The following is a 21,645-nucleotide window of genomic DNA, read 5'->3' as shown; positions in this document are numbered from 1 at the left end:
TTCAAGTCTTTCTTTCCTCAGTCAAAAAGAAATTAAGGTTTTTGATGTAAAAAAATCCAGGATTATTCTCCTTATAGTGGACTTCAATGGACTCCAAATGGTTGAAGGTCAAAATTGCAGTTTCACTGCAGCTTCAAAGGGCTTTAAATGATACCAGACGAGGAATAAAGGTCTCATCAAGCAAAACGATCGGTCATTTAAAAAAAAAAATTAAATGTATATGCTTTATATAAACAAATGATCGCCTTGCACGTGCTTCTGCCAAAACTGCACTTTTGTATTCTTCAAAAAGCTTACGCTGTATGTCCTATGCCTTCCCTATTCTACTTACGGAACGAACGCAGCGCCAGTTCCATTTTTTCCCATAAGTAGAATAGGGAAGGCGTAGGACATACAGCGTAAGCTTTTTGAACAATACGGAAGTGCAAAATTTTTTTTTGAAAGTGAACTAATCCTTTAACTGCTAAGAAGAGCAGATCAGCCGGTTCGGGCAATATGTTGTAGACCAGAACCATAGGGATGCATGATATCCATCAGTTATGGGATGATTTTATTTATTTATTCATTAATTTATTTATTCATTTCTATTAATCAATTTAATTGTGCTGCTCATTTTCTCCATTTTTAAATCACCATCACTCAAATTCTGAAAATCTGTTCTCAAGGTTCTCAAATCTGGCCCTCGAGATCCATTTTGCTGCAAAGTTCACTTTCCTGCTCCAATTACCTTATCAAACTATCAAACTTCACCTGAACAAACTAATCTGTAATTATTTATACATAATAAGTATATCCTATTGGAATCTGATCTAAAATTATTGACGTCCACACTGTGTATCCCAACTTTTCAGATCTGATTTGTGTGTCCATGCTGCTTTTTCGTTTTTCGGAATATCTGCATTGGTTTCTATGCGTTGGAAGGTATATGCCAAAAACAACAGCAACATGGAGGGTTTTGCAATAGAGATGTTGTCTTATTTACAACATGACATTGCATAGCTGGACTACTGCATCTTCTGAGGCAGCGATAGAATCGTAGGAGGCTGGTACAGTATGTGCAGATTTATTCTGTGCTGTCATCTCTGCTGTCAAAAAATGTCTCCGTTATATTGTCATTTTCTGCTCGTCCGGTGCAGCGACTTTCAGCATGTTTTCTTATAACAACGTCTGATGTTGGGGTGGTGGAGGGATGCTGATAAACTGTCAATGAACAGAGGATTTCAATCTGATATGCACAAAAATCGGATTTGGACTGACAGTCTGAATGTAGCCTCTAACTCTGCAGGAAAGTGCATCTTGAGGACAAGAGTTGAGAATCCGTGATCTAACATAAAGTTAATCTTTATAAATACTGACAATTTAATAACACTGTTCAATTTAATGTTTTGCAAATCTCAAAATGAATATCCATTTCATCCTGTACATTATAATGTGGTGCCTAATTTCACTTGTAGCAATTAATATGATTTATTTAGTTTTTAGTGTTTTATTTTTTTTTATTTTTAAGTAGTATATATAAAATGTAAAATAATTATCAGCTTCAGTATCAGCCAGAATCATAATATCCCTACCAAAATATGTTGTGCTTCGAATTCTGGTCTCCAGCATGGGATGTTAATGTGCTGGTATCATCATTATGCTGCTTTACTAGTATTGCTAGCTTATCTAGTAATATCTATTTTGAGAGAACATTCAAAAAATAACATCTTCATTACTTGGAATGTTAGCAAAACGTTTTTTAGAACATATTTTTGTTAGCAGTGTTGGTCAATTTGATGGTGAAAATGTAAGCTAGACCAGCACCAATCCAGTGCTAACCAGACATGAAATTCATGCTGATTTAAGCTGCTCTTTTCAGCTTAGCAGATAAGACAGAAGAATCTGATGTCCAGCCATTTGCAATCAACCATTCCGATATTGTTGCCTGCAGTACCACACAGCGATCTGTAATTGAACATTTTAACACAAAATGTACATACAAAGGGACATGCTGAAGAAACACTAAATGGCACAGGTGTTGGGCTCACTGCATTTTTTAAGGTGGAGGTAAAAAATGCTGAGTAATGCAGCTGACAGGGCGAATGGCTGATTTATGCTGCAGGAGAATGAACAGGAGGGAGGTGGTAAATGTCTCTGATCCTTTAGGAACAAGAATCATGAGATAGGTCCCTGCATTCGACTACATAATCATTTCATTGCCTCAAGAGGACCACACACACTCTTAGCTTTACGATCATCTCTCTTCATCTGCTGTGAACCGACATTTCAATTTGAACAACAAAATAAGACTTTCTGTCTGCAAAACGCAACTTCATCATGTTGTATCCGAGGAATAAAACGCTTGCGCAATAAATACACTATCCGTATACGACAAGTCAGAGCACAGCTCTGCATTTCTTATGAATTCCCATTCGTTTGTCCTAAAACTGTCAATTTTGGTTTCTTGGAACATTTATGCTGATCCTGAAGCAAGCATTGCTTAGGAAATTTCTTGAGGTAGATTCATAGAAGCTCAGGTTTACGTCTTTAAAGACGTAAAGACAGAACACTTTCACCTCACCTTAATGCGACTCACAGCCTCCTGAGCCTGCATCATGCGCACATTTTTGGAGGGTGTCTTGTCTGAGAGTAGCTGGGTGGATCCCAGGTAGTTAGCAGCAAAGATAATACCATCAATGAGGTCCTCTGGGTCACATGGGCCTGGTACTAACAGATAGGAGAGGAACATTTCAGATCATCTTCAAAAATGCTCAGGGTGTGTTATCAGGATTAAATGTAGTAGGTGAGGACCTGAAAAGTGTAAAAATTAGGAAATTACAGGCAATCTTACCTTCCACATATGTCGGGAATGAAGCGAGACTTCTCCTTGACTGCACATATAAGAGAGACCCAGATGTAATATAATATAATAGAAAATTATACAGATAATAGTACAGATGGATAATACACAGTAATATATTATGTTATATTATACATATCTATATATTATATAGTGAATTTCTCTGAGATCATAGATGTCACTTCTTGGGCTTTTCAGAGATAATGTTTGAGGGTTTGGTGATTTTTAGAAATGTCTTTTGTTTTAAAATGTAATTACATTTCTAGATACTGTCTTGCCACTTTTAACATTAGTTAACTACATTAGTTAACAGAAACTAATAATGAACTGCACTTCTACAGTATTTATTAATCTTTGTAAAGTTAATTTCAACATTTGCTAATACATTAATAAAATCAAGAGTTGTATTTGTTAACATTAGTTAATGTTACACTGTGAAGTAACATGAACAAACTATGAACAGATGGATTTTTATTTACTAACATTAACAAAGATTAACAAATACAGTAACAAATGTATTGTTCATGGTTAGTTCATGTTAGTTAATACATTAACTAATGTTTAACTAATGAACCTTATTGTAACCCTAAGTGTTATCAAATAAATTAACTAAATGAATGAAAAAAATAGCAAAGGAAGAATACAATACATATAGCAAAGCAGAAATACAGTTTTAATCTTGAATCTCCTCAAATTAATCTATTATAACTGTATCTTGAATAATTTATAATAACTTCTAAATCACACAGTCAGGACTCTAATGCCGTGGCCAGTAATATGCGTCTAATTAAGTTCCTAGAGCACCTAATCAACATTATTACCAAGAATAATAAAAAATCTTCAAATTTCAGCACAGTTTCAGAGGTCTATTCATAGCCTCCTACCTCTTTACTGGCTGGAGATGGAGACTCAAAGCTGTCACTCCCCTCGTGTGACGTCAGGGGACGGCTGGAAGACTCGGCCCCCTGTGGGGAGGTGGAGCCTGAGCCTGGAGACTGGACAAAAGAGCCACATTAATTAATATTGCATGCTTTACAGTCTATCATTTTTGGACAACCCACTAATACTAAAACTACATTTACTCATGTATCGAGACTTTCAGAGACATTTAGAGTACATTATGTTAATAAAAGTCTTCATGGGTTTTGAATAAATTAAATAAATGACAAAAAAAAAGTTGGTACAATTCAAGTTCAGAATCAAGAATTCCCAAAAAGAAGACAAGGGGTTTGTTTTCTCATATTGCTGCCTCAAAACCACACCTCATCTCTCTGAAGAGCTCAAATCTGAGTACGAAATGTGAAATACTAGAGAACAAATGACTCATACCCTGAATAGCCAGAGCACATTAAAATGAAATATTAAAAGATATTTCCTGTTCATAATTTGTCATAACGTATAAATACTGCAGTCTAGTCCCACAATGTATCTCCATTACAATAATATCATTAGATGTGTAGATTGGAAATGGAAGAACATTCTCACTTTAACTTATAAATGCTTATACCATATTATATTAAATTAATATACGCATTCATATGAACATGTATGAAGTACAGAAACATTTGAAGATAAACCCAAAGCACATTTACACAATGAACTCAGCTCCTCACCTCATCACCATGGTGACGATCTACCTGATACATCCAGAAATTTTCCATATCAATAAGTGCTTACAAAAGCTGCAGTGAAAAATATTCTTCCTCAAGATACACTCAAATCAAGTGCTACAGCAGATGTTGCTCTTTGGACCAGAGTACGAGAGAGAAGAACATAAGAGCCTCTTCCTCTCTCATCAAACTCACGTTGATAAGTTGACAATGGCACCAGACAACAGAGGACAACACGGCTCCTGTTACAGCCCGACCTGGGAAAACTGTTCCTGGAACAGCTTCGCTCAAGAGTGACCTGGATCAGAGACCACCACACTATGCTACATCAGTGCTGCTCTGCAAGGAAAACTAATTTCTGCTAAATTCCTTGACACGTTTACTGGTGGAATAAGTAGCACTGATGAACTTAGCTGATACTACCAAAAGTCCCTATTAGTAAATGACTCATTTTTGACTTTTCACACCATGAAATAAACATTACCTATACAGAGCTTGAGAAAAAAAAATAAAAATAAAAATAAATAATACATTTTAAAGCATGTTAAGCATTAATGGAGGGCAGGGGAAGAAGGCAGTTTTTCTTCTCTGGTGTTATATGAGCCTTGCTGAATTATTTACAGGCCGTCTCTTTCTGTGTCTCTTGACTGCACTAAATAAATCATATTGTGGAGGGGGAAAATAACAGGCTTCTGATGAAATGTCAAATTTTGAGAACAGCACATTACAGGAGTGGGCAGGACACCACCTAATTCAGTGCAACTTTAATAGGAATTGTGGGAAATGTGGAAGATGCATGACTGAATAATATTCACTGAACGACTACAGAAAGTTGTTTACATTTGAGAATCACTAACAAGTTTTAATTTTAAAATAAAGAAATGTTATGATATAAAATTAATATGAAATGTTTAGGATGGTGCACTATTTCTAGGGAATGGATCAAATGTAAGAATTTTTAAAATAGATCATATGAACTTTTGAAGAGAACTTCTCAAAATCATGCTGGAGAATGTGATCATCGGTTTTGACAAACACATAGAGTTCATGCAGCTCGAGTGCTGCTGTCAATGAAGCAAAAAAAGACAAACCAAACGCTAAGGAAATGTGACTGACTTAACTTAAAGTAGTTAAAATATTGAATTGCAAAATATAAGTTTTGACTATTGGTGTCAGACTTTCAGGTCCCACTGTATATGGAAACGCCAGTGGCCCTGTCCCAAATGGAACCCAAAGCTTTGCGATCTTCCTCCGAGTCCACACTTTTATCATGTAATGCAGTTTTGGCTGTCAGGTAGAACTCTGCTGCGGAGACCCTTCCCTTCTGAAACCTAAAATGACAAATGGGACGCCCTACAGTACTGTGGACTTAACAGAAACGCACATTTCGTGGCCATTTTAAGTCCACAAGACCACATGAACTGTGCTATTTGGGACAGGCCAGTGATGCTATTGTTAATATAACAACAACTAGAAATCAAATTGGCCTTGATCTTTTGACATATAAGCGGTCTTTGTAGCATTAAAACATCCTGCATTTATTTACACTGCGTTCCAAATTATTATGCAAGTGACATATCAGTAAAATTTCAATAGAATAAACATTTATATTTTAGTTTTTCTAAGAAAATGTTTGTTTGTTTATTTATCCATGTCTTTTTAGATAACTGGTATCATTCTCAGACAAAATAATTTGCCAGATCTATGGAAACCCTACTTAGAGGTTGTTCCACATTATTAAGCAAGTCACAGTTCTCATACAATATAGTAGGAAGAAAGATCTTTCTGAAGATGAAAAGCATGAAATGGTGCAATGTTGTGCAAAAGGCATGAAAACAACTAATATTGTGTGAAAACTGAATGCACATTATTGAATTATCATAAGATTTGTGAGTGATCTAGAGCACAGCAGAACTTGGTCAGATAAAGGCTTATTAATGAAAGTTCCTTTCAAAAAAATTAATTGTATTAAAAGGGCAGCTATAAAAGGGCCAGTGTTGAGCAGCAAACAGGTATTTGAAGCTGCTGGTGTCTCTGGAGTCTTAAGAAGCTGTCCATACTGGCTGGCAGTTGTGTGTAAATATGCATTTCAGGCCCTCCAAACCAAAGCTCACAAAAAGAAACATCTACAGTGGGTGTAGAAATACAGGAAGACTCATTTTTAAATATTTTTATTCACTGATGAATGGAGTATTACAATAGATGGTCTAAATGGATGGATTTCTAGATGGTTGGTGAGTGGCCACCACGTTCCAACAAGACTGTGACGTCAGCAAGGAGATGACAGGTGATGATTTGGGCTGGAATATTGGGAAGTGAGATGGAAGGTCCCTTTAGGGTCTCTGAGGGTATTAAAATCATTTATGCAAGATATGTGGAGTTCATAACTGGCCATTTTAAGTTATGGTATAAAAAGGAGGATAGTGCCTTCTGAAATACAATGCACTATGCACTATCCGATGCTGCAAAAAAACACCAATAAAACTGTTTGAAAATGTATTTCTACACCTGCTGTAAATGTTTCTCTTTGTGAGCTTTGGTTTGGAGTGGCTGAAATGCATCTTTACGCACAACTGCCAGCCAGTATGGACAGCTTCTTGAGACTCCAGAGACACCAGCAGCTTCAAATACCTGTTTGCTGCTCAACACTGGCTCTTTTATAGCTGCCCTTTTAATACAATTCATTTTTTTGACAGGAACTTTCATTAATAAGCCTTTATCTGACCGAGTTCTGCTGTGCTCTAAATCACTCACAAATCTTATGATAATTCGATAATCTCCATTCAGTTTCACACAATATTATTTGTTTTCATGCCTTTTGCACAACATTGCACCATTTCATGCTTTTCATCTTCAGAAAGATCTTTCTTCCTACTATATTGTATGAGAACTGTGACTTGCTTAATAATGTGAAACAACCTCTAAGTAGGGTTTCCATAGTCCTGGCAAATTATTTTGTCTGAGAATGATACCAGTTATCTAAAAAGACATGGATAAATAAACAAACAAACATTTATTTAGAAAAACTAAAATCTGAATGTTTATTGTACTGAAATCTTACTGATATGTCACTTGCATAATAATTTGGAATGCAGTGTAATCAAGCTCCAAAAACGGCTTGTTTGGATATTGTGAGATCTGTGACGCCACACGACAATTTTTTTTATGCCTATACTAGATGTTTTATATGCCTATACTAGATGTGAGTGTCGTGTCACGTCAAAAGCCAGATTTGATAAAGGTTTGAAGGGGGTCGGGGTCACAATTTCATAATTATGTTTTTTTGCATATATTTGTTTTTTTTGTACCTCAAGGAACATATTAAAATAATATTCCATGTCATGAGCCCTTTAAAAAAACATTTTTGTTAACATTTTAATTAGCCGATACCAAGCTCATGTACTTGTACTCGTAAAAATACCCCGGATACCAAAGACCAATACCTCACGTGACGTAACTGACAGAATTGTCCGTGCACAGACACCGGCGGCGGCAATGTCAGCCTCAGAATTGTGGAAATACTTCAAAATTAATGATGACAACACACACATTGCAAACTGTATGCTTTCAATCACAATTCGTTATCAATTAGTGAAGGCGGGATAGGTGGAATCGCGCTCTCTCGCATGCGCTCTCTCTCTTTCTTGCGCACGATCAGTTCTCCTCATGCCTGAATGGTCAAATACACACATAGTTGTCAAAATGTCCATTGTGTGGATTAGCTCACGTAAGTACAGTCGGTTATGGCGTAAGTGGATGTAAACATTTGGGTGAAAACAGGATATGTGTCAGTATCCATGGATTCTGTCTTAAAGGGACCGTAGCCTATTTGTCATTAATGTTAATAAAACAACAAAATATGTTAAATAAATGTAGGCCTATACTTGATAAATAAACCTACTGTATCTGAAAAACAAGTTTATTTAATTTTTATCTCTATAGTATTTGTTGTATTGTTTGTTATCTGTTTGTAAGTTTCTTTTTATATAACAACAATTATATATATTGGTAATTATGCCATTTGAAGGTTATTGGACACTGTGAAATTTTTGTTCTTTAAGTTTGTGACAAGCACATAAAATTATTACTTTTTTCATTAGAGTAATAATAAAGAAGCTGTCCTACATTCATTAGTCTCACTGTGTTGTGCTTGGAAAACTGCAACATCACCCCCCCCCCAAAAAAAAGAAAAAAAAAAAAAAGAGAGAGAGAGAGAGAGAGAGAGAGAGAGAGAGAGAGACAAATTAATAAATGTATAGGTATCGGTATCGGTGAGTACTAGAAAAAAGTATCAGTACTTGTACTCGGTCCTTAAAAAATGGTATCGGTGCATCCCTAATTTAATATAAATCTTAGATGAAAACGTAAACTAAAAAAAAAAAAAAACTGCACTGAATTGACTATCAACTAACTGAATTAGTGTTTAAGGTCACACTTTAGATTAGGGTCCAGTTCTCACTATTAACTACTACTTTTGCAGTATAAGGCATTAATATGTGCTTTATAAGTACTAATAAATAGCCAATATCCTTGTAATATGCATGCTTATAAGCAACTAGTTAATTGAGAGAACTGGAACCTAAACTAAAGTGTTACCAAGTTCAAGTCAAAGTACTATAACCACTAAAACTGAAATAAACTAAAGCTAAACAGAAATCAAAAATAAAATAAATAAAAATAAAAACTGACAAAAATGACAAAAGCACAAAACTGAAAATGTAAAAATAAAAGCTAATTCAAAATATTAATAAATACTATAATAGTATATAAATAATATTAAGATACCTGAAACCACAGAAACCTCCACAGTGGCCTGAATAATATATGTTGTGGGATATGAAGGCAAAAATATTATGCTACAGATAAAATCTGAAAATATATAATCAGCACAATCATTTACAAATTCAACCATAATTGCAGTGGGTGGTGGCTGGTGTCTTCTTTTAACTCCCACTGGGAGTTTTCAATTAAGTGCAATTCTTTCCTTTTTCTCTGAATGCGCAAGGAAACGTTCCCTCTCATCACAGAGCCAAAAGCCCTCGATCCCATAGAACTTCCTCCAAATGAGGCCTTGTGCTCATGAAAACTGCTCAGACAAACAATGGTGATTAATTAACACTGTCGAAATAGGCAACAGATGAGCTGGGCTTTGCGTTGTTTGTTTAGTGAGACAGACTATGTATACTGTATTTCTGTAATGTGTTGGTAATGGTCTAGACAATGTGTCTGATTCAGCTGTGGTTGAGTAAAATTACGCAGCACAGAATCTATTAATTATGTAAATGGAAAACAAAAGAAAAGATATCAAAAATCTCAAGCACACATCATGAGATGATACCATTAAGTTAATACTAACCATGGGTGCACTTGAATGACATCTACTCATTATGTTAATAAAAGGGTAATACTTATCTCAGATAATGGGAAGAAAAAAAAGAGAAGAAAAGTAAAGACATGGTAATTCTGTTGCCTTTCTTATACAGAGAGCTCATCTTTCTCTTTCTATGCTCTGTTCAGACAACGTCTGTTGTGGCTGAGGAATAGGACAACTTCATTTGCACACGCTGGTCATGTGTAGCACTCACAGAATACAGATGAGCCCTCTCGGCCGCGGATAAGGAGAGCCGTTCTATGAGTGCGAGCAGTCTTCATTTTCTAGCGACATGTAATTTGTCCGATGCCGTGGCAGGCACCACTCATGAGACAGAGACTAGTGTGTGCCACCGTCCTCTCCAAAAAAAAAAAAAAAGCAGTGATAGAAAGATGAACTCACGAATGGAATGACGTGATTCACCCTGTGAGGATGTTGCAGCCAAAGAGAACAAAAACGCAATTGTACACGTCCTCCTTGAGAGATTTTTTTTGTCATTTGCTGCACCTGCTACAAATATTTAACATAAATTAGAGTACAGTGTTAAAGGATTAGTTCACTTTAAAATGAATGATTTACACACCCTCAAACCATCCTAGGTCTATATGACTTTCTTCTTTCAGACGAATACAATTGACCGTTCGCAAAGACCCGCCCCCTTTAGTTACTGTTGCTATGTCCGACAAGCCATGGCGATCTCTCGCCACACATCATGCTCTCATGAAAAATACATCACGGAGCAAAGAGGACACTGACAACGTGTTGACAGACAAGACAGAGCAGGTTACTTTTGATATGAAACAAAGTCTCAAATTTCAAATTTTGTCATTTTTAAAGAAATTTAAACAATAAATACCATTTTGTGGCTCTTTATTGTGTCATGACAGATTGCTGTAGTGCTTCAGTTCAAGTGGCTTGTGAACCGATCATCTCTTCCTACTAGTTCATTTATAGCATCAAATAAACATGAATGAACATTATAAGGAATGTTGTTTTGATCGCAGAAAGACATCAGTACACACCATTTTTCAAGTTCAAGTCCACCTATGTTAATCTGCAAACTGACTGCTTTGTCGGACAAAATGGCGGATTCGGCGTTATGATTGGTTAGATCACCTATCAATCAAACTCCTGACGAAGGGTCAACTGGAGTTATATTAATAATAACACTGATGCTCCTAAGCTTTATAATGGCAGTGCACAGAAACCACCTGTTTGAAACTCAAAAAAGGGCATTCATCCATCATAAACCTATTCCACACAGCTTCCGCCAGACCGTATTCTGTATTCAACTTGTGTGTAATGCCTCTCGCAGTTTAAAACACTTATGCCAAGTCCTAAGTTTTCTGTATTCAAGTTATGAGACAAGCGTAACTGACGCAACGTAAGTTGAATACGGAAGGCGGTCTGGAGGCATGTAGTTATTTTACTTTATAACGTGATAAATATGCATTTAAATCTCACATTGTGTATGTAACAGAGGCCAGCTAGTGAGAATTGTACAGTTAAACCTGTCTCAATAGGCGTCATTGTTAGTGCACTCGCCTCGCATGCCGTCGATCATGGTTCGACACCGACTCAGAGCAGGGTGGTTAGGATTGGAGGGTGGGTTTTGGCGGTGGAGCAATGAAGAGAGGGGTGTGTTTGTTTAGGTTTACTTCAAATATCAACAATGTCCAACAGCGTTTTTGAAATATCACTTACCCTACCTTTAATCCTTCAAATATCTAACTAACTGTGCCATGTACACTTGGACAGGCTGTAGCATGATGTAAATGTGCTTTAGGGTTAGTTCACCTAAAAATGTAAATTCTATCATCATTTACTCACCCTCATGTTGTTTCAAACCTGCATAAGATTTTGGTAAATCTTTGAAACGCATATTAAGGTATTTTATTGAAACTTGAGAGGCTTTTGTCCTTCCATTGAGAGACCAGGTAACCAAAACTTAGAAGATGAATCCATATAAATCGAGTTGTTTAAGTCTTGTGAAGAGATATGATCCTTTTATATGATTAACAGATATTTAGGCTTTTACATATAAACAATAAACAAAATCACATATGGCAAACCACAACATACCACGGAAGCTCAAACATGCGAGAACCAAAGAGGTTTGTTCTAGCGCATGACCATTACCACATGTGATGGGCTCTATATATGTGTTAATGTGTTAATATGTGAATAAAAGCCTAAATTAATTCTGTTTATCATATAAAGCAATTGTAGACTTGGATTAAACCGCTTAATTCATATGGATTCGTTTTTACAATGCCTTTACAATATATTTAGATCCTCTGAATTTTGGTTACCTGGACTTTCAGTGGAGGGACAGAAACCTCTCAGGTTTCATTAAATATATCTTAATTTGTGTTTTGAAGATTAACCAAAGTCTTGAGTTTGGAATGACATGAGGATGAGTAAATGATGACAGAATTTAAAGTTTTGGGATAACTAACACTTTAATAGTGACTTTGTAAGCAAGATTATAGACACAGAATAAAACAGTGAAAACAACAGCAGTGATAATGCTACAAAGCATAAACTGCAGTGCGACAACAAAAAAGCAGAATGTCTTACATCGTGTGGCTCATACTCACATCAGCCCCCAGAGACGGCTGCAGGTCAGATTCTGCTGTAGGACTCAGGTCCTGCCTCATTACCCAGATGGGTTCTTTGGGCTCGTCTGGCGTGTAGGGCGAGCGGACCGTCCTTGTCTTCACTTCCTCTATTGCCTCTTTGATGTCCTTAATAGCCAGTGAGATTGCGTCTCTCTTTTCACGACTGCTCCTCACGACTGGAGCTGGCTCTTCTGAGGGACTTTTGGGGGGCAGTTCTCCGCACTCTCCTTCATTTACTGGCTCCGGGGATTTGATTTTGTCCATTTGACCATGGGACTCTGACTCGGTCCACTCTTCTTCGTCGCCATCCTTGTCCAGGCCCATGGCGACACGCTCCAGGCTCTGCGAGCTCAGACTCTCCTTCACCTCTGCCACAATCTGGTCAATGTCCTCATCCTGCTCACAGCTGTCAGCACGGGGGTACGGTGCAAACTCTGCTTCCTTTTCAGGGCTGTCCGACTCTCCATCGGATCGCTCGTCATAGTGGTGGAGCCTGGACCCAACAGCCTCCTGCTGCTGGTACAAGTCACGGTCGAAGAGTCTGAAGTCTGCCCTACACTGTTGTGGAGTCTGTCCCTCAGCTTTGGTCGAGGGGCCATCCGTGATCTCCTCGTAAACGTGCTCCTGAAGGGTGTATTCGGCATAGGGCTCAGAGTACGGCTCGTCTTCTGTTGATCCACCTTCATGGGCCTCTCCTGCTCCAGTGGGACTGCGGTACATGGGTTGAGTGTAAACATAATTGGAGTAGTTGGGGTTTAGCGTCTCTGCATCATGGGGCCTCTCGGCATTAGGCAGGGGGTCTCGAGGTAGGGGCGGTGGCTGAGGTGGGTATTGGGGTTGGAGGTAAGCTGGACCACCGTGCTGTTGCTCTGACTCTGCACTCTCGGTGTACTCCTCTGCTTCCGGGCGCAGTGGGATGCCGTATGTGCTTTCATCTTCGGGCTCCGCTTCAAGGGCCATGACTGCATCCCCCTCTGCCCGGTCCGTGTGGTTGTGGAAGCCGCTCTCGGTGCTGGCGGATCGGGCCAAAGCGCTGCCACCATCTCCCTCGTCTTCCTCAGCTTCCTCTGGCTCTCTGGCTGGCGGCATGACTTGCGTAGGGGAGATGAGATGCTGTTGATGTTCCAGCCTGTGCTGTTCGGTTCTCTCAGCATCTCTCTGCTGCCTCTCTCGCTGTCGCTGTCTTTGTTGCTGTGCCCGAAGTCGTGCCTCGTTGTCCCCCTGTCTGCGGTAGCGTGTCACTGCAGGTCGTGGTATGGGTTGCTGAACGGGTTGCTGCTCGGTATCACCGTCTTCCGCTGGCCTCCTTGCGGCACGTGTGCGGTTCGTCCCTCCGTTTGATCCCTCGTACCTGCGGTAGCGTGGGGCCCCCTGCTGTTGGGACTGGTAGTAATTATTTTCCGTACCATGGTTGCTGTGGTGGTTGCGGGAGCGACCGGAGCGGGAGCTGCCATCTCCGTTTTCGTGGCGTCTACGGTGGGATGCGGGGGGCTGTTGGCCCTCGGGGGCTCTACGCTCCAGGTCTGCCTCAGCCGCCTCTCTCAACTCCTGGCCGTGTGGCGCCTCCTGGTGGCTCATGATTGGAAGAAGGGGAGGTCTACACACAGAGCATTACTTCTCCCAGCAGGGCTCCACTCAAGCACAACCTGCAGAAAAATCAACAAAAAACTGTTATAAAGCTTAAAACGCCAACAACTTAGCAAGAAAGATAATTGAAGCAGTTCATTATAGGTGCACTCAGTAGTTTTCCCTTAGGTACATATAAAAAAATGAATAGTACTTTTTTCCATTTAAAAAAAAAAAAGAATAAACAGCATAAAAAAGATAATAACATAAAAATATAGGCTATAAAAAAGGCTCCAGTCATATCATATGCCAAATACAAAATGCCATTAATCTATCAGAATGGGTACATGTCTGGTCTTCATTAGACTTTATAATGTTTTCCAATAAGAATTAAGACTAATTCATCTAACAATTACCAGGGGAAAAAATCCATCATTAACCTTGGTGTAGCTGATGTTTTATTCATAGTGACATTTACTATGCTACCACATATCAAGATCAGCTGCCTCTGTAGTTGATGTACAAAGATTATGTTGCTTATATAATATTCACAAATGCTTCAATCAGTAAAGGCCTAAATTCAGTCAAAATCTATGAAACTGAAGAAATTATGTATAGCAATGGAAGTATCTCTGCCTGCATTTACTGAGGGCTTTATCAGCACGCAAATGCTAGAAATGCAAAGAGCAGTAGAAATCCCCAAGCCTCCACTTTCATACCTCTTATAACTCTCATCAACATCAGCTGAGTCGGGATGCAACGCAAAACAAGCTGAATAAGATAACACAATCATTTTAATAAGAGAACTCATATTCAAACCCTCGTCAAGCTATCTGACCAGTCGTGTTTACACATTAACCTCTTCACTTTTTTCATGTCTGAATGAGCTCCTAAGGGCATTCTTGTGCATTTGGTATAAGTGAAAGACAGCAATATTAGACTCAACTACATGTGACCTACTTCTGCAATTCATGCCAGAAAAGTGGGTGATACACTGCCATGAAGAGGTTCTCAAAATAGGGTTGAGAGAGGGTGGTCAACTAGTCAGCCAACAAAGTGCTAACTGATTAGTCAAATTAATTATATATATATTTTTTAAAGTAGCTTGCAGATTTTTAGTGGTAGTGCTCTAATGGGGATGATTAAGGAATTTTCCAGGTTCAAGTTAAGCTCATTTGACATTTGAGGTACAATGTTGTGTGAAGTTTATATTTTTATTAAAGCAATATTAATTATTGAGCTGTAAACCTGTAAACAAAATTGTAATTTCGGATAACTAATTTTTTTTTTAATCAGGTTAACACACATATTGGGTCCCAGACCACAGCCAATTATGTTTTTGTCTGAGCTATTAATAAATATATATATATATATATATATATATATATATATATATATATATATATATATATATAATCCTTTTTTTGGGTCATTTTATTTGTCTTGTCATCATTTTAGTTGGTAGAATGTGTAAGTAAAGGCTAAATTATTTTACTATACTCAAAATCAAGAAGACCCATTTTCTCACAACTCACGGATCAAGTATCATGGTACGCAAGTGAACTCTCTTCTCATTCTGTTCCCGCTTTAGTTTACATTTATGCTAATTTAGCAGGCTAACTAAACAAAATGGATTTTCATCCTTTTTTTTTAATAAATAAACCCACAACTAAAGGAATGGGGGGCTTTAACTCTAAATGTTCCACTATTAACATTTGAAAAAGAGGCAGCTTCATCTGCATGATATGTTTTTGTTACTCTTTATATAGCAGTCGTTCTTTGTAAATGTATCTTAAATGTAGAAGATATGATATATAAATATGTGAAATATAGAATATGTTATATATGCAGGGCTGTAAACACCATATACAATGAAATGTGCAAATTGCTGTATGTATTGTGCAAGAAATCACAGGGAAATAGGAACGATCCTGACTGTTGACAGATCTTAAAGGCAAATCAGCAAACAAGAACCGACCCATAAAAAACTAAATAAATGGAAATGTTTTACGCTGAAAATAAGACTGAAATATCGCAACCCGCACCTGCTCACTTTAATAACTCCATAAACTCGATCACTGTATGAGACACGCTTAAACAACAACCCCAAAATGGCAACACTGCGAGAGCGCTCTCTGTGAAGCAGCCTTTATGCATCGTGTTCTGTACACACATGGAACGATAATTTAGGGGACTCATTGCCGCATTTAAATGCGGTTGTCACTCCTGAAACTTTACAGTGTGTATGTGGTTTGTTGTTAAGATGACAAAAAGTTTTAAAAGTTACATTTTAGGCTGCTTTGCCTCAGCGGCCTAACATGATTGAGATGGCCAATCAAATCAAAGAAGGCGTGCTTTACTGTTCACCGTAAACGAGTGTGCAACGCTTTAGTATTAACAGCGAAAAAGTATGTGGAAAGATGCAAGTAGCTAAACATTTAATATTTGATAGCTGTTTTACAATTGAAATGTTAAATGACCAACAGAAATATATAGTGATGCAAATTCGCCATTTTGAATTAAAAATATGCTCTCATTTAGATGATTCATGTAATCAAAGTCCCTTTCTTGATGTAATTCATAACTGAATCTGATGAGACAAGAAACGTTTTGCATTTTTTACATTTTCGACATAATAAGGGTGAATGTGGGCATAATTGTGTTTAAATTGAATACTTAATAACTGCAGTTAGACCTACAACGTTCTTATTTCTTTTTCTTTATTCCCTTAAACCCCTTTCAATCATTTAATTCCTTTAAAAAAAAAAAAAAAAACGTCAGGTGTGCCCTCCTCCCAAGCACAAAATTGAAACTCTGCCTATGTTTTTGTCCAAATGTCTTCATTAAATACCAAACTTTTGACATTTTTGGAGCATCGTCATGGGTGAGATTTTGAAGCAGACTTCCATCTGGAAAGACAACGCTGAAAAGGAGCTGTGATCTTATATTAATCAACACAAACAATTAGCCACACTTTCATTAGTTTCCTGACAGCTTACTTAGAATGAACAACAGTGTCTCTAAGCCTCACATCTCAAATGATGAGGAGAAGAGAGTGATAGAAACATGCAGCAGCATACGGCCTACTAAAACATGAGTCACCGCTGCAAACATGACGTCTGTTTCCATGCATGAAGGTGTATGGCATGTTGTTAGAGATATTATGTCAGAAGGAAGTCACGGTGCTCGTGTTCCTGTAAGGTGTGATCAAAAGTGATGGTGTACATACTGAACCCATCAGAAAGCAGCAGTAATTGGTGTAGACATGAGAAGGTGAGGGAATGCCAGAGGAAATGAAAATGACAGTGAGCCGCCTCCTCCTGACTTCAGTTCAAAATCCTGAGGGCAAAAACCACCTTGATGATTTGAGTCAGAGGCCAAAAAACCCCAAAAAAACACCATCTGTACACGCAAATACAGGTGCCCACACAAAAACACACACACTTGCCAATGGGGTAAGAATTTTTTTCTAAATGAATACATTTAAATTAAATTTATCTGAAAACAAGTCCTATTATCTTACACAACTTTGTCCTGCAAGTAAAAAAAAATTTTTTTAAATATGTTTTTTTTTTTTACTGGAAAACAATTTGCCAAAGGTGTGAGAAAAATTTATGGTTTGAATTTTTCTTTAAATAAACAACTAATTTTAAGTATATTTTCTGAAATGATTTACACTGAATTGCTTCTAAAGTAAATGTACCTTGTTTTAAAAAAATTTTTTCTCGTTTTAAAGATTAGATTTTTGTTTTACTCGAAAACACAACAGAACATAATATCCCAATGGTTTAAAAAAATATATTTTTTAAACAAATTAAATGAATTTAATTTAAAATACAGTAAAAAGGTATATTTCCTTAAATTATTTCACAGTGATTTGCTTCTGAAGTAAATGTATACAGTTGTCGTTAGATTTAAATTTCAATCATAGGTAGAATATTGGTAGTCTCAGTCATCAGTTTAGAAACAGGCGCCTTAACCCCTGTGATGTGTGGCAGCAGCAGTGCGAGATCTCGGGAGAATGACCAAGCAGACACAGATCAAGTGTGGTACAAAGCATTCTCAGATTTATTCAGGAAGAAAGGTCATATTTATAGACAAAGGTCAAACAACAATCTCCAGGATGGCTTGAGCATCCAATCATACGACTTAAGAATCAAACCTTACCATGTGTGACATTTCAAGAAATATAACAACAAATAAGAAATGTATGTGCGTAAATGTGTGTGTGTCTTCAACTTCTGGTTGCGTGTGAGAGTGTCAGTGCAGTCCAAGGACAACTACTTCTTGTTTTGTCTAGGTAGGTACATGATGTGCGCAATGGTAAAATCCCAAAACACAAAGAAAGTAAAAAAGTGAAGCCCAAGAAATAAGAAATTATTTAACAACAGTAAAACACCACTATGTCCAACTGCCTTGCACATCCGATGTGTGAGGTCTGAAAACGCGTTTTGATGATGGAAGTGATGTCTCGCGCTTATACTTGAATGAGTGCGAGAAATCACTTCCGGCATCAGAGCGCGTTTTCAGACCTCACACACCGGATTCTCAAGGCAGTTGGACATAGTGGTGTTTTAGAGGTAAAAAATTATATAAATACTGTTCGGTTTCTTGCACAAACAGATCATTTCGTGTCTTAGGACATCAATGTGTCGTCACGAGCCGCAGGGTTTAATTTGGATTTGGTCTGTGCATGTTTTTTTGACTCTTATAGATTGTGTTGTCATTGCCACGCATTATACGACTGACAGACGGCAACGGTTGGAGTTAAAAATCATCATTTGTGTTCTACTGAAGAAACAAAGTCACCTACATCTTGGATGCCCTGGGGGTAAGCAGATAAACATCAAATTTTCATTTTTGGGTGAACTATCCCTTTAAGGAAGTTTAAATTTTTTGTTAAATGAAAACAAGTCACTAATACTGTTTCATAAGATTGTTTTTGGCAGTACATAGAGGAAGAAGCAGCTCCAGTTGCTGTGGTGAATCCCTCTCCCCAGCCCGATTAGAACGGTGTGTTCAAAGACTGCAGAAAAATGTCTGACTGTGAAAACTTCTAACTCCTCACCCAGAATCCTTCCTGGAGACATCCCAATGAGAGAGAGAGAGAGAGAGAGAGAGAGAGAGAGAGAGATTCTTGGCATGGGTGAGTCAGGCAAATCAATCAACATTGGACTGACAGACCTAACAATGTGATCCCAGAGGGATGATTGTTTACCATTATTGATTTTGCACACACAACATCTCAGAAAGTCACAGGGTAACTCTTTCCTTTCCAGTAGCCTAGTAGGCTAGTTGACAAAATATATATATTTTTTAGCATCTATAGCACTCCAGACTATGACTAAATGGTCGCATTTTGCGACGTTTTTTCCTAACAGTGCGAATGAATTTTGTTAGAGGTCGCACTGGTGCTACTACCAATTTGACTAACTGATAAGCTCTGCCATTTCTGTTGTATATGAGAAACATTAAACGGCAAATGCAGCAAAAGCAGAATTAAACCGCGCTACTTGTGTAAACTGGACCACATGGACCATTTATTAGCTCGGCTCAAAAGACAGTGCAGCACAGAGTGAATGTGTTTACTCATTGACCAATCTCAATCACACAACCACTACTAAACAGCACTGTGAGATCCAGTGAAAAGTGTTTGAGTTCAGCACAGAGTTCTCAAGGTTGTTTTATTTATATAGCACCAGTGTTGGGCACATTACTTTAAAAAAGTAATTAGTTATAGTTACTAGTTACTTCTCACAAATAGTAACGGAGTTAGTAACTGAGTTACATCATTATAAAAGTAACTAATTACCAGGGAAAGTAACTATTGCGTTACTTTAAAAAATAAATAAATAAATAAAAATATGCCAAATAAATTGAATGCCCCCAATATTACATATAAGTCTAAGAATAAATTATTCTTGATGCGATCCTGACTCATGATCCGCTCTTGCTCACGACATGAAATTTCTCTGTACTGTGTTGGTAGCCATTAAAGAAAACGTAGTTTCATATTTATGTTTAAATAGTCCTATGTTATGTTTTAAATCCATTTATTCGATTATGAAAAGTGAACAGCATGAGTAAGATGCATCATAAGATGCGCAAATATATCGGGAGACATGGCAGATATGATTTTGACCAATTCATTAAGTTTTGCTTTGTAGAAAGCCTTTCTTTAAAGTGAATTTCGTTTTGTAAAAATTGTATCTTAATTTTAATCAATGTTTCATCAACCAATTGCTTGGATTTAATATATAACAAGCAAATATAGCAGACAGTAAAATCATGACATGGAGGCGCGGGCGCGATCACTGGCGCGTAACTGAAGCGCGTCTTATAGGCTAAATGAACCGAAACTCAGAGGCTGCTTGCCTCGCAGACATGGGAAATATATCTATAGAATGCTTGAAATATCTACTTTAACGAAAATAAAGTAATTAAAAACGAAAAGAAAGAGGCTACTCTGATTATGTAGCCTAATCCGAATGAAATGTGCATTATCTCTCTAGGCGCGTCCATATGAGCAGATGATCAGCAATGAGAATCAGCAATGTCAACTTCATCTTTGCAGCCGACACTGATTCAGAAAACATTACTTTATTAATAAACAATTAAAATGTCTCCTTGCTGTTTTTGTCACATTCATAATCATTACTTTTGCCGGTTCTTTATGGCAATTATGCGTGCCCTTGAGTGATAGCCTATATTATGTAAACGCTCCTTATTATGGTTTATTCTCTCCAGTATTTAAGAAATTAAATTAATATAAATGTGATTAGTCAACTAATAGCTTAAATGAACAACTACTAGTCGACTAGAAAAAAAACTCATTTCACATATTTTCGATCAAGCATCAAAAAGGGTATTCTGGTTTGAGCTTGCGCTTCGCGCGCATGCTCTGACAGACACACACAGCGCATCATACATTATTATCAGTTTAAAATTATATTTGTGTATGACTAACCGCAGCACACACCAGAGAAAAAAACTTTGCAGGTCCTATGGCTGAGAGAGAGCCTACTCGGATGAAAACCGCTTCAGTGAGCTCAATTATAGTAACGCGGCATTTTTTTTGTCAGTAACGGTAACGGCGTTGTAACGGGAGAAAAAGTAATTCGTTTGATTACTCGTTACTGAAAAAGTAACGGCGTTAGTAACGCCGTTTATTTATAACGCCGTTATTCACATCACTGTACAGCACATTTAAAAACAGCAAGCATGGCTGACCAAAGTGCTGAACAATAAAGCGAAGTTCTCAGAGTTCTCTGATACAAACCACAAATGTCTCTATGATTTAAACTAAAGCCAGATGAAGCAGCAATGACATTCTCAAAAATACTAATGCGGCAAACAAGAGAAACATTGTACCAAAAAAATCCAGTTAGAAGGCTTTTCAATCCACAAATCACCAACATAGTTTTACTGTAATAACACTATGGGCCCTATTTTAACGATCTAAACGCAAAGTGTAAAGCGCACGGCGCAGGTGCACTCAGGGCGTGTCCAAATCCACTTTTGCTATTTTAACGACGGAAAAAACGGTCCGTGCGCCGGGGCGCATTTTTGAAATGGGTTGACCCTATTCTCTTAATGAGTAATGGGCGTAACGTTCAATAAACCAATCAGAGTGTCATC

At 37.6% G+C, this 21,645-nt stretch overlaps 1 protein-coding gene across 3 annotated transcripts in view; it reads right to left on the bottom strand.

Moving 5' to 3' along the window:
- apba1a (amyloid beta (A4) precursor protein-binding, family A, member 1a) overlaps positions 1-21,645 on the bottom strand; it is a 79,551-nt gene that overhangs the window by 15,313 nt on the left and 42,593 nt on the right. For all 3 annotated transcript variants that reach the window (XM_048189266.1, XM_048189268.1, XM_048189267.1), the window contains exons 3-6: positions 12,421-14,087; positions 3,724-3,834; positions 2,831-2,870; positions 2,561-2,706 (exon numbers count right to left, since the gene is read on the bottom strand). In XM_048189266.1, coding sequence (XP_048045223.1) covers positions 2,561-2,706; positions 2,831-2,870; positions 3,724-3,834; positions 12,421-14,019 — 1,896 coding nt within the window. In that variant the 5' untranslated portion in view covers positions 14,020-14,087. The remainder of the gene's footprint in view (positions 1-2,560; positions 2,707-2,830; positions 2,871-3,723; positions 3,835-12,420; positions 14,088-21,645) is intronic.

This window comes from Megalobrama amblycephala, linkage group LG4, assembly GCF_018812025.1.
Source record: "Megalobrama amblycephala isolate DHTTF-2021 linkage group LG4, ASM1881202v1, whole genome shotgun sequence".
NCBI lineage: Eukaryota > Metazoa > Chordata > Actinopteri > Cypriniformes > Xenocyprididae > Megalobrama > Megalobrama amblycephala.
This window is presented reverse-complemented; position numbering and strand designations above follow the sequence as displayed.